General features: G+C 38.9%; 1 protein-coding gene across 13 annotated transcripts in view; it reads right to left on the reverse strand.

The window, feature by feature from the left end:
• Positions 1 to 12,689, reverse strand: part of DDX60L (DExD/H-box 60 like) — a 119,544-nt gene that overhangs the window by 69,600 nt on the left and 37,255 nt on the right. For all 13 annotated transcript variants that reach the window (XM_030918211.1, XM_030918206.1, XM_030918198.1 and 10 more), the window contains 4 exons: positions 8,950 to 9,055; positions 8,395 to 8,510; positions 6,694 to 6,854; positions 3,262 to 3,520 (listed from right to left, as the gene is read on the reverse strand). In XM_030918211.1, coding sequence (XP_030774071.1) covers positions 3,262 to 3,520; positions 6,694 to 6,854; positions 8,395 to 8,510; positions 8,950 to 9,055 — 642 coding nt within the window. The remainder of the gene's footprint in view (positions 1 to 3,261; positions 3,521 to 6,693; positions 6,855 to 8,394; positions 8,511 to 8,949; positions 9,056 to 12,689) is intronic.

Below are 12,689 nucleotides of genomic sequence, written 5' to 3' on the forward strand. Positions count from 1 at the left end.
GAAATAAATGCTTGATCACTCATGACAATCAGTGAGTTAATCAATTAACCTCATTCGATTAAACCTCAGTATTTTACTTGACTTAAAGGGGATTTTAGAACATTAAAAACTAAAACTCATGATTAAATTAAATTAATACTCCATCTACCCACATTTAATTATCATCTTAAGTAACTTACACATAGCTGGGTAAGTATAGGCAAAAAAGAAAAGAAACAAACTGTGATTTCCAGCAGAAATAAGAACCATTGAAACTGAGCTCTGTACACATTTCCAGAGAAAAATAACATAATAACCCACATATTACTTCTGTGTCTTCTTCTCTTGTTTATAGGAAAAAGTCCTATGATTTTAGATGCCTGACCAAAACATGAGCAACATTTATCAAGGCCTACTCTTGACCACATACAGTACTTGTATTTATGAAACCATCAGCGGAACCCCTCAATTATTGAGGGCTAAGATACAGCCTCACTGCATCCCAATCATTCTATCCAGACTCTCCTAAGCCTTTCTATTACCTCCTGTTCACATATAACCTCTCTATCTCTATCCCACTACTACATTCCATATAAAGTCAGGGCTTTTTATCTTCTTTCCTCTTTGTCAAGAAATATCCTCTTTCTTGACAAATACTACTGAGTAACTGCTTATGCAGACCACCAATGTATGCTTTAAGGAAGTACAAATGAAATTTAAGACAGAGGTCTTACCATCGAGGAACCTTCAGTCTAATTGGAGAACAAGGGATTAGTGTTGAAACAGATCAGTAAAATATCTAAGTGATTTACAATTCAGGGTCCAAATGGAGTGATAGAAGCAGTGTTATGTGAGCAGGAGAAGTTGGGAGGACCCCACAAGAGGGTGGCCTTGAAGGACACACTGAATTTAGGCCAATGAAGACAAGCAGGAGAACATCTGTAGCAGAAACTGATCATTACCTCCTCAACATCCATTCTCACCCAATGCTTTCTTATAAATCCCCATACTAATCGATACTGCAATATGTCCCATTCAAAGTTCACATTTTCTAATCTTTCTGTGGTTTGGTGTGGTTTTGTTACTAAGCTTGGCCATTGAGAAGTAAGCAGAAATTGGTGGAATTTCTGGGATTAAGGCTCCTTACATAGAAGAAATACAGCATGAATGTACACATTTGCCCTTTTTTCTTCTTTCTACTTTGTTCTGGAATACAGTTATCACGGCTGTAGCATCAGTCGCCAACTGCATTCATGACATAACTTTAAGAATACAACTCATGCACTAAAAACGGTATAATATGATGATAGCGGAGCCTAAGTTCCCAGTGACACTGAACTGCCTATCTCTGGACTTCTTTTACATGAAAGAGAAATAAACTATTTTTTTTAAGCCACTGTTAATTCCTATCTCTGCTTATAGTTAATGGCAATTCCTATCTGATATGGCATCATGGATAAGTAAAAACACATATGCTAAAGCTTAGAGATGAAAATAAGCATGGTCTCTGAGAGCCCACTGAGGCACTGGCTTTGCTGGGAAGTAGAATAGAGACGTGAGCGTGACTACAGAGTCACGTGGCCACACATGAAAAGGGTCTGAGTAGGAGATACTCAAGACAGGGTGATCAACCACAACTTGAGGAGGAACTGTCAGCTTGGTCTAGCATCAAAATCACATATCTCAGGCTGGGCGCAGTGGCTCACGCCTGTAATCCTAGCACTTTGGGACACCCTGGCAGATGGATCACCTGAGGTCAGGAGTTTGAGAACAGCCTGGCCAACATGGCAAAACCCCGTCTCTACTAAAAATACAAAAATTAGCCAGGCATGGTGGCAGTTGCCTGTAATCCCAGCTACTCAGGAGGCTGAGGCAGGAGAATCACTTGAAGCTAGAATCCGGGAGGTGGAGGTTGCAGTGAGCTGAGATCGCTGCACTGCACTCCAGCCTGGGCGACAGTGAGACTCCGTCCCAAAGAAAAGAAAAAAAAAAAAAAAAATCACGTATCTCTTCTCAGTTTTTTTCTGATTCTTTCCCTTAGTTAGCTCTTCCACAATTCAGTCTTCAGGAAAATAAGTAATAAAAGCACACACTGTAAGTCATGTGAAGAGGTAATACCTGAAAATAGTATGCACACATCATTTCTGCTACATATTTCACCAAAATCATTCTTTACTGCCAGTTGGAGACATTGATACAGGAGAGCACAGGGAGCCACAGAAATTTGAGGGAGCACTTAGAATGCTAGGCAGGCAGGGCCTGTTTCAACCCAGTTCCCTCCCTGCCAGCCCACAGTATGGAAACGGTTGTGCACCATTACCTAGGACTGCAGGTGCTATTGGGCATCTATTCCCCCATAGCTGGGCTCTCAAGGAATTCTGGCAACCAACCACTTCCCTGCTCTTGTCAAAAACTAGGAGAGGGCTGAGATTTTATCCTATTTACAAGTTAGCAATTTAGTTTTTCATAGTCTCATGGTTGCTGGCAAAAGACATGAGACTCCTGGGTCAGAGACAAAAGGCTTTATTATCATGGCACAGTAAACCATACAACCATCATGTATATGTCGGTTCCCCTTGTGCTCCATGGGGGAGATATAGAGCCCAGGCAGAAACCACACAACGTAGGTTTATGTCACAGCTAAGGAAATCTGCACTTAGAAAACCAAAATATTTTATAATGAGTCTCAGGTAAAACCTACGTCTTTGCCCTGGAAGGAAATGTAATCTTTATTAACTGGACAGTAAACAAACTTGGCCTTTGCCCTAGAGAGAAACACAATTTCTTCCTTCCAAGCCTGTTCACTATACAAACATACTTAAAAAGATAGTCTGGAAGTGAATCTGTCAATGCCTTTATTGGCTAGGCGGGCAGAAACATGGAAAAACCGAAGGAGAATCACCTCCCAGCAGCAGCTTCACATCTCCCTGCTGCTGACAGCTTTCCTTCTCTGATAGGCCCTGTTGCTGCTGCTGAGCCTCACCTTGCTTTGCTGATCCCCTTAATTCTCTCCACACTTTTGGAAAGAGTTTTTTCTTTATACTCTCCTCATTTCTTTTTGAATGTGCTGTCTTTTCCCTGTTGGGACCCTCTGTCTAACCTCTGCAATTCCACTTCCTTGTCTGCAAAATATAATAGCAACTATCCTAAAGGGTCACATTGAGAATAAAATCAGACAATGGATTATACGAAGTTTTAGCACAACCATGCATTCAGTAAATATGTTAACATCATTAATATTTTCATCACTACTCTTTATCCATAGAGTATGGAGTCCCATACCTTCACCTCGGCAATGTTCTTTCCATGCTTTAAAGCAGGCAATTAATCCTGACATTTCAACTCCAAATTTCACTGAATTACTTGCACATGATGTCAAATATTCTTCCAATTTCCTTATTCCAGAATGTAAATTCGTCTTCATCTCCTCTTCAATAGAAAACAGCAGATCATCCTTTTGCTGATCTTTGTTCTGGTCTTCTTTGAGAAATGCCTTTTTCTTCTTCTTCTTCTTTTTGGTAATTTGGGAGGGTTTGGTATTCTGCTCAATAATAAAAGGAACATATGAAACAAGTGGGAAAATTCCATTACGACATTTCACTACTAAGATTATGTTTTGTGCATTTACTGAGGACTCTGGCCATCATTCTACTCTTGTACAGGCAAGAATTCTTAATGTCTTGTCTTAAAATTAAAGTCTGTGTGATGCAAACCTACTTAAACTTCAATATAAATGTAAATTGCCTCTTACTGCAGAAGATTTTCTAGATTTCTAAATGGTGTAGATTATTAATAAAGGAGTAAATGGAAGAAAACAAAGAAGAGAAAGAGTAGCCACTGAGCTTGATTGTAGGGGAGCTTCTTGGAGATTTGGAACTTAATTAATTTATTCATTCTCCACCCCACAAAACATTTTGGGCCTCTCAGATCCCGCTCACTCTTTGGAGACTCATGTTGAAAAACACCAATGGTCTAAGCAGACAATTAGTCAATGTGGGGAAAAAACCAGAAATCCCACTGGAAAATGGAGGAATCACACACACTTAGTGGGGTGGTAATTTTTCCCACCCCTCCCCTAACTAGATCAAACATTTAATTCCCATTTTGCTTCTATTTCAGTGTAGAGGCTGCTCCTAGGCCTCATGCTATCAACATAACAGAACTGAGCAAGCTCGCATCGCTTCCTGGCCCCACAATTAGCGCTACCAAAGGAGCAGAGGTGCACAGCCTGGGCCCCAGGGGCCAGCCTTGGGCACAGGGCTTGGCAAAGGGCTCAGCTGGGTAAGGCCCTTGCACAAGAGCTGCAGAAGGTGGTTGCTTCAGGAAGCTGTATTCACTTTGATCCTTATGCTTGAAGTCAAGCCTGGACCTTTGCCTGAGCCAGCCCCACCTGGCCACCCTCAGCCCAGAGGAGGTTAGGACTGTGGGCTGAGGTGGAGCCTCTACAGTTGAAAGCATGTGTTCTGTGGCTGGATGGGCCCTTAAATAGCTCTAGGAGAGAGACCTACCAGCAGTGCTAAGAAACCTACAGCGTAATTAGTGATAACTGTTATCTAGAATGGCTTTGAGGAGATATCCTCTCACTGATATATAAGATTTCCTTGTAGCCTTTGCAACTTCAGCCTGGTTAATGAATTCATGGTCTGGCAAGGAAAAGGAAGACTCTAGATCTCTGATTAAGAATTTTCTGACATTAGTGGGAAAGAGAAATGTTTTCATATTTTGGATCTTTTCCTTCTGGGGCTTTTATGTTTCATTCTCCAAAAACATTCCCTTTCCTACTCCAATTAGGGTAAGGCAGCCATGATAAGTGCCATCGGTCATCAACAGTTTGGTTTGTGCTCTTTCACGTATTTAGCACGGTTGACCTCAGGAAGGGGATTTACCAAAGCAAATAAATGCCTTTCCTTAATTCCCATCCATGAGGCCAAGAGAGAAGTACTGAAGCCTAATGAAATCCCCTCTGATGAAGAATGATCACAAAGTAGTACCTCCCCAAGCAGAGCCATAAAATCTACCATTTGTTCAGTCATAAACACTATCATTTGTGTTACCTGATACTTTTCCACATTACCTTTTTAATTTTTTTTTTTTTTTTAATTATAGGGATTCTAAGTTTGTAAACAAGCATGGTCTAGTGTAAAGCCAGGAAGAAAAAGAAAATAGGTATGGAGGATTCCCACCCTTTCAAGAAGACCTGGTCTTATCTTTAATATAAACAAAAGTCCAGGACAGATTAATGGCATAAATGACTTAAAAACATAGACAGTTTTCAAAAATCAGGCAAAATAATAAAGCTGATGGAAATTTTAGGCCTATTTTTGCCACCTCTATGTAAAAAGATTTTCACTATAATTAAACTAATACATGAAAATTTCTTTTCTTTTTTTTTTTTTTTTTTTTTTTGAGACAGAGTCTTGCTCTATCACCCAGGCTGGAGTGCAGTGACATGATCTTGGCTCACTGCAACCTCCGCCTCCTAGGTTCAAGCAATTCTCCTGCCTCAGCCTGCTGAGTAGCTGGGATTACAGGCACCCACCACAATGCCCAGCTAATTTTTGTATTTTTAGAGGAGATGGGGTTTTGCCACATTGGCTAGCCAGGCTGGTGTTGAACTCCTGACCTCAGGTGATCTGCCCACCTCAGCCTCCCAAAGTGCTGGAATTACAGGTGTGAGCCACTGGACCCAGATCACAAACATTTCTTTTAACTTAAATTTGACTTTTCTAAATCCAAGCTTGTAATCCTTTAATGCTTTAAGTTTGTTATCAGAAAAATCTATCTTTTCTTATTCTAAAAAGGATAGAATACTAGATTTTATGTAATCTTAGAATTTCTAATGGCAAGCAAGTGAAATAACTCATTTGCAAGTGATATGATTTGAGTCTGTGGCCCCACCAAATCTTATGTAGAATTGTAATCCCCAGCATTGGAAGCAGGGCCTGATGGGAGGTGACTGCATCATGGGGAGGGGGTTTCTGATAAATGGTTTAACACCATCCCACTCGGTGCTGTTCTCATGATAGTGAATGAGTGACTTGTGCAAGATCTGGTTGTTTAAAAGTATGTAGCACCTCCCCAACATTTCCTCCTACTCCAGTCATGTGAAGTGCTGTCTCCTCCTTTGTCTTCTGTCATGATTGTAAGTTCCTTGAAAGCTGGGCGCAGTCGCTCACACCTGTAATCCCAGCACTTTGGGAGGCTGAGGTGGGTGGATCACCTGAGGTCAGGAGTTCGAGATCAGCCTGGCCAACAGGATGAAAACCTGTGGTCACTAAAAATACCAAGAATTCGCTGGGCATGGTGGTGGGTGCTTGTAATCCCAGCTACTTAGGAGGTTGAGACAGAAGAATTGCCTGAACCCAGGAGGCGAAGGGTGCAGTGAGCTGAGATTGCGCCACTGCACTCCAGCCTGTGCAACGAGCAAAACTCCGTCTCAAAAAAAAAAAAAAAAAATTAAAGAAGTTCCCCGAGGCCCAGAAGCTGATGCCACCATGCTTCCTGTACAGCCTGCAGAACTGTGAGCCAATTACACCTTTTTTCTTTATAAATTACCCAATCCCAGGTATATCTTTCTAGCAATATGAGAATGGACTAAGATAGTTAGCAAATATGAGAAAGAAGAGCATGGAAGACACCTCTAGAGACAAATATGAGCCTAAAGAAAGCAAAACAACATCAAAGAAAAAATTAGGTAAACTATATGAGATCTACCTGTAACATTTTACCACTGGCACCACTGGAATCCTCCTTTGGTTGAGTAGTTTCAGTTACAATGACTTTTGTAGAGATTGATTCTAATGATTTCCCATAAAATTGCTGATAATCCTGACTCTCTTTCAGGAAATCAAGAACATGAGGATCTCTAGATTGTTCTGAAATAGAAAGACTTAAAATGTAAACATGTATTTTAAAATATTGTTATATATGTGTACCCACACATTTTTTTGACTCCAGAATAATAATTTAGTATTTGCCAATGAAATCAGACTACCATATGCTGACAAAACAATTCCCTATATTATTTGAAGAAGAGAGAAGACAAAGCTCTGCTAATGTCCCGCTCCAAGTGCATGGACATTGCCCCCTGTCATTTGGCAGGAGAAGAGAAGAAGAGGCAGGTTGGGGACAGTATAATAGCACATTCACCTAGAACAATGGTCTACAAACTAGGTTCACATGGTCAAATCTGATCAGTACATTTTTTTGTAATTGGTTACACTCTAAATGATTATATTAGTACCTACATCATGCTCTCACTTTTTGTCTCTTGGTTTGCAAAGCCTAAAATATTTATTACTTAGACCTTTCAGAAAAAGGTTGTTGACCCCAGACCTAAAACATTCTGTTTGCATTCCTAAAAAGGAAAACCTCTACTTCTGGTCACAAATATTTAGGAGCTTGCAGTTCACAGATGCTGATACCAATTATCTTCCACCATGCAAAAATTCAAATGACAGAAAATTCCAGGAAGCAAGTTTAGACTCACTTGAGACCTAGGAACACTCTTTACAAACGTAAAAGATATAATAAATAAGCTGACGTTTTGTTGTTTTGGATGTTGTTGCTTTTTCTGTGTTTGTGTATGTGATCACAAATCAAACCACTCTGGAAGCACACCATGCAGAATCTTGGAAGACACTTAAATAAACAGACTTCTTCCTATATGCAATTGGCATGCTTACTTGACTTATTTCTACATCCTTCTGAAAAGTTTTACTAGTTCTGAAATGGGTGGAAATAAACATGGGACTGGAGAAAGACACTAAAAGAATGAACCAGGAAGAAAAGATCCATGAATTTCTTTCCTTACGACCCATTTTTAATTGTTTCATGGCTTTACTTTTTGCAGATTCAACCCCTCCTCATTACTGAGTTTTCATGGGCACAATTATGCTGGTACTTAGCAGCATGCAATCAACTAGACAATAGTTTAGCAGGAAAAGAGCTAAAATTTTAGGAAGACTATGGCTGTATCAGCATATTTACTTCAAGGTATAGACAGATTCCTAAAACCATCAACTATCTTTCCCACTTAAACAGCATCTGATATTTTCATGACAATACCATGCATATGTATGTCCTTAAAAGATTAATAAATGTCTATTTGAATTAACAGATATATCTGCATGCATACGTACATATGCACACCAGATAATATAGTGGGATTTTTTTCAGACAGCATGCTTCCTACAGTGCCTCTTCAATTGTATATATATATAGTGTGTGTGTATATATACATGTGTATATATAGTATATATTGTATATAGAGATCTCATTCAAAATATTGTATTATATATAATATATAGATAGATCTCATTCAAAATATAATGTGTAATGCCTTTTCACTGTTAATAAAAAGAGCAGCAAAGGCAATTCGTATAAGCTCTATTTTATTGTGGTTACAGAGCTCACCATCAATGTGACATTTGATCCTGTCATAGTCGTCACTAAGGAGTCTTTGAGCATGCCAGTGCAAAAGTTCATCAGATGTCTTTTCTTTAAACTGTGAAGGAACAACTGGATCATCACTGTAAAAATAAATAAATAATTTTTTTTAAATTTTAGGTTTTTCAAATTTTAGCACAAACTTCAGGCTATAATATAGAAATCAAAAAATCTCTTTTTCTATTTTTGTGATATAATATGGGTCACAAAATCTCAGAGACATAAAACCCCTGAATTTCTGTCATTCTTGTAACAGTCACATCCATATCAACAACTATGAAGTAAACTTTATAGCTGAAGTAATTTTATTATATTTTCAAAATAACATAGATTTTTATATAGTAATGTTCAAATCATATTGCCATACTAGATGTTACAATCACTTAAATGTATTATAGTCACATTATATAGAATTTACCATATCCTGATATGATATATTACATAGACATTTTGATGAGTCATTCATTTCACTAGTATTTGAGAGTTAATGGCACTAAATCAGGTACTTCGTTTACTCTATACCTCTTTAGAATAGGCAAATCCTTCATCATATCTCCAACAAATTCATCAATTACAGAAGATGTCATTGGAAGAAAACCCACACTAGGCATCTTTTCCAAGGAGATTTCTGAAAACAAATACAAATTTGAGAGGAAAGGTGTAACTATCCGATATGAATTTTGAACATTATTTTTAAAATTTCAAATGCACAATGTTTTACATAAATTTTATTAAAGTTTACCAAGTTAGAGCTTCCAAATGAGATATTCCTCAAAGCAAACATGTTATAGCAAGCCAGTATACTAAAAATTAGTATATAGCCATTTACATATGTATGTAGATGGTAACAGATCACTAGATAGATGAACAGGTAGGTTTTCCATTTCCAAATACTTATTCTTTTTTATTATTTCACAATATGAATAATGAGTCACAGTATAGTAATAACAGCACTTGAAAAAAGAAGCATCACTCAGAATTCACCTACATAAAAGTCTCCATGAAAATGACAAAAATAGGAAAAAATTAATAATAAAAGTATTTTATGTATCAACAAATACTCTTTAGAGTAATTTTTAAATTTAGCTTTGTTCAAAACTATAGATGAAAAAATACAATCCTTCTCCTTCCTCATTCCTAAATTCTGGGCAATATCCTTCTGCCAATGTATCCACAATTCCCACCTGCATTCTTCTTGCATCTCTCACTTTCCCTTGGGACTATTTCCTTCTTCCTGAATTGTATCATATATAAATATTTTTAATGAGGATATGATGCTAGTTAACTCAGTTCTCATGCATCTGAAAATATCTATATTATTTCCTCATTCATAAGTTATATTTACGCTGGTTACACTATCCCCCAACAACCATTATTTTGTCTCATTACTTAAAAGATATTATTTCATTACCATCTTGCTTTCATTGTTATTGTGGAGAAGTCTACTAGCAATTTATGTCTTTGTAGGTAACTGTTTTCTTTCTAATTCTTAAGAGAACTTTGTTTCTGGTATGCTGTGGTTACACTATAATGTATCTAGTTGGGTGTGTGTGTGCGTTGTGTGCATAGATGCGTGAATGTGTATATGTGTATGTCCTATATGAGACTCATTTCTGCATCCTAACTCCAGGTATTTGTGTCTTTCATTAAATCAGAAAAAAAAATTATTTTCAGTCATTATCTATGGATATTTCTTCCTCTGATGTCTCTATTATCTGCTTCTGAAACTCCGATTGGACATGTGATTGACCTAAGGTATCCAAAGGCTTACAGAGATTGGAAGGTCAGAGTGACTTCTCATGTAAGATCTGCTCATTCAACCCATAAGGGTGCAGAGGACACACCTTCCACCATAACTATGAGAAATAAAATTGTAAGGGGAACCCCAGAATTCTGGAATAGCTCCATGGTTACTCTACTGTGTAAGTCAGAAATTGCAGTGGGAAATGCTACCAGCAAACTGGGTTCCCTAAATGCAACAGGGATAATTCAATTCTGGGGTGGCAGGGGCCAAGTGGCAGCACTTAATCACTAAAGATAAGGTAGTTATGCTTACCATAATGGACGGCAAAGTCTAAGCAGTAATCTGAATAGTCTGATTCACAGAAACCTACAGCATTGGCTAGCTGGTCTTAGTGTTCCTAGAGAAAAACAATAGATGGGCATTCCACTAAATTCTAAATTGATCTGTATGAGAAAGAGTTCTAACGAAAGTGAACAAATGCCTAATTTAAATCACAAGTCATGGCTCCTAATCAGTTCTTAAACTTAAGCCCCGTTACAGACCCAGAATCCCTTGATTGGAGAGAAGGCTGAGACCCTTTGAAGAAGGACCCTGCTCCACTGCCCAAACTCATACTGTTCATCTTTTTTCAGTCATCCTCAAAGGGACCTACTGCTATTTATCAGAGTGACTGTCCACTGGAGAAAAATCATCTGACTTCAGGGGATTACTGGATACTGATTCTGAACTGGCACTAATTCCAGGCGACCCAAAATGTCACTGTGCCCCCAACCTCCCACCCCCCAGTCAGTAAGGGCTTGTGGAGCGTCAGGTGACTCATGAAGTTTTCTCTCAAGTTCATCTCACAGTCGGTCCCTGAATCTACTGTGTGGTTATTTCACCAGTTTCAGAATGTGTAACTGGGACAGACATACCCAGCAACTCAACAAATCCCCGGGTTGGTTCCCTGACCTATGGAATGAGGGCTTATGGTAGCCACTAGAACTGTCTATACTTAGAAAAACCGTAAGCCAAAAGTAATACCGCATTCCTGGAGGGATTGCAGAGATTAACGCCACCATTAAGGACTTGAACAATACAGGAGTGGTGATTTTCCTCACATCCACATTCAACGTGACTATTTGGCCTATGCAGAAAGACAGACGGATTCTAGAAACTGCCAGTAGATTCCTGTAAATTTAACCCTATGATGACTCCAACTGCAGCTGCTGTTCCAGGGTTGGTTTCGTTGTTTGAGCAAAATAATACAATTCCTGGTACCTGGTACGCAGCTATCGAGCTGGCAAATGCTTTTTTTCTCCATTCCTGTTAATAAAGACCACCAGGAACCCTTTACTTTCAGCTGGGAAGGCCAGAAAAATACACCTTCACTCTCCTACCCTAACCCTATGTCATAATTTAGCCCCCAGGGAATTTTTCTGGAAGAAAAGTTTTTCTTCCACAAAGCATCTCACTAGTCCATCACATAGTTGATATTACGCTGCTCGGATCCAGTGATTAAAAAGTGGACACTACTTGACATACCAATAAGACATTTGTATGTCAAAGATAGGAAATAAATTCAGCAAAAATTCAGATAATTTCCATCTCAGCAAAATTTGTTGATGGTAGAAAAGGAATGGAACAAAAATTCAAGGATGTTCCACCTCTGCAAAACTTGTAGGAGTCCAGTTGTACGGGCCATAGCAAGATATCCTTTCTTAGGAGAAGGGAAGTTGTTGCATCTGGCCCCCTCCTATAATAAAAAATAAAGTATAATGCCTGGTGGGCCTTTGTGAATTTGGAAGGCAACATATTTCTCACTTAGGTGTGCTATTCTGGCTTATTTATCAAGTGACCTGAAAAGCTGCTAGTTCTTATTGGAGCCAAGAATAAGAGAAGGCCCTGCAACATGTCCAGGCTGACACAATTGCAGGCTGATTATATTAGATTGCTTCCCTCATGAAAGGAGTCATTCCCTCTGGAATAGACAGTTACCCTGGATATAGTTACCTCCCGGCATGCAATGCTTCTGCCAAAAACACCATCCTTGGACTTACTAGAACCCTTAGCCACAATCTTGGTGTTTCACACAATATGGTTTCTGATCGAGGAGCTCACTTTACAGCAAATGAGGTGTGGCGGTGGGTCTATGTTCATGGAATGCACAGGTCTTACCACATTCTCCATCATCCTGAAGCAGTTGCCTCAGTAGAATAGTCTAACAGCCTTTTAGAGACACAGTTACAGTGTGAGCTAGGTGGAAATACTTTGAAGGCTGGGGCAACGTTCTCCAGAAGGCTGTAACTGCTCTGAATTAGTGTCCAACATATAGTGTTGTTTGTGAATTATAGGCATAATTCACAAAATCAGGATTCCAGGGATAGAAAAGGGATGACTCCACAAACTATTACCCCTAAGTGATATGCTAGCAAAATTTCTGCTTTCTGTTCTGGCAACCCTATGTTCTGTTTAGAGATCTTAGTTCCAAAGAGAGGAATGTTTCCACCAGGAGACACAATGATTCTGTTGAACTAGA

This window comes from Rhinopithecus roxellana, chromosome 2, assembly GCF_007565055.1.
Source record: "Rhinopithecus roxellana isolate Shanxi Qingling chromosome 2, ASM756505v1, whole genome shotgun sequence".
NCBI classification, from domain to species: Eukaryota; Metazoa; Chordata; class Mammalia; order Primates; family Cercopithecidae; genus Rhinopithecus; species Rhinopithecus roxellana.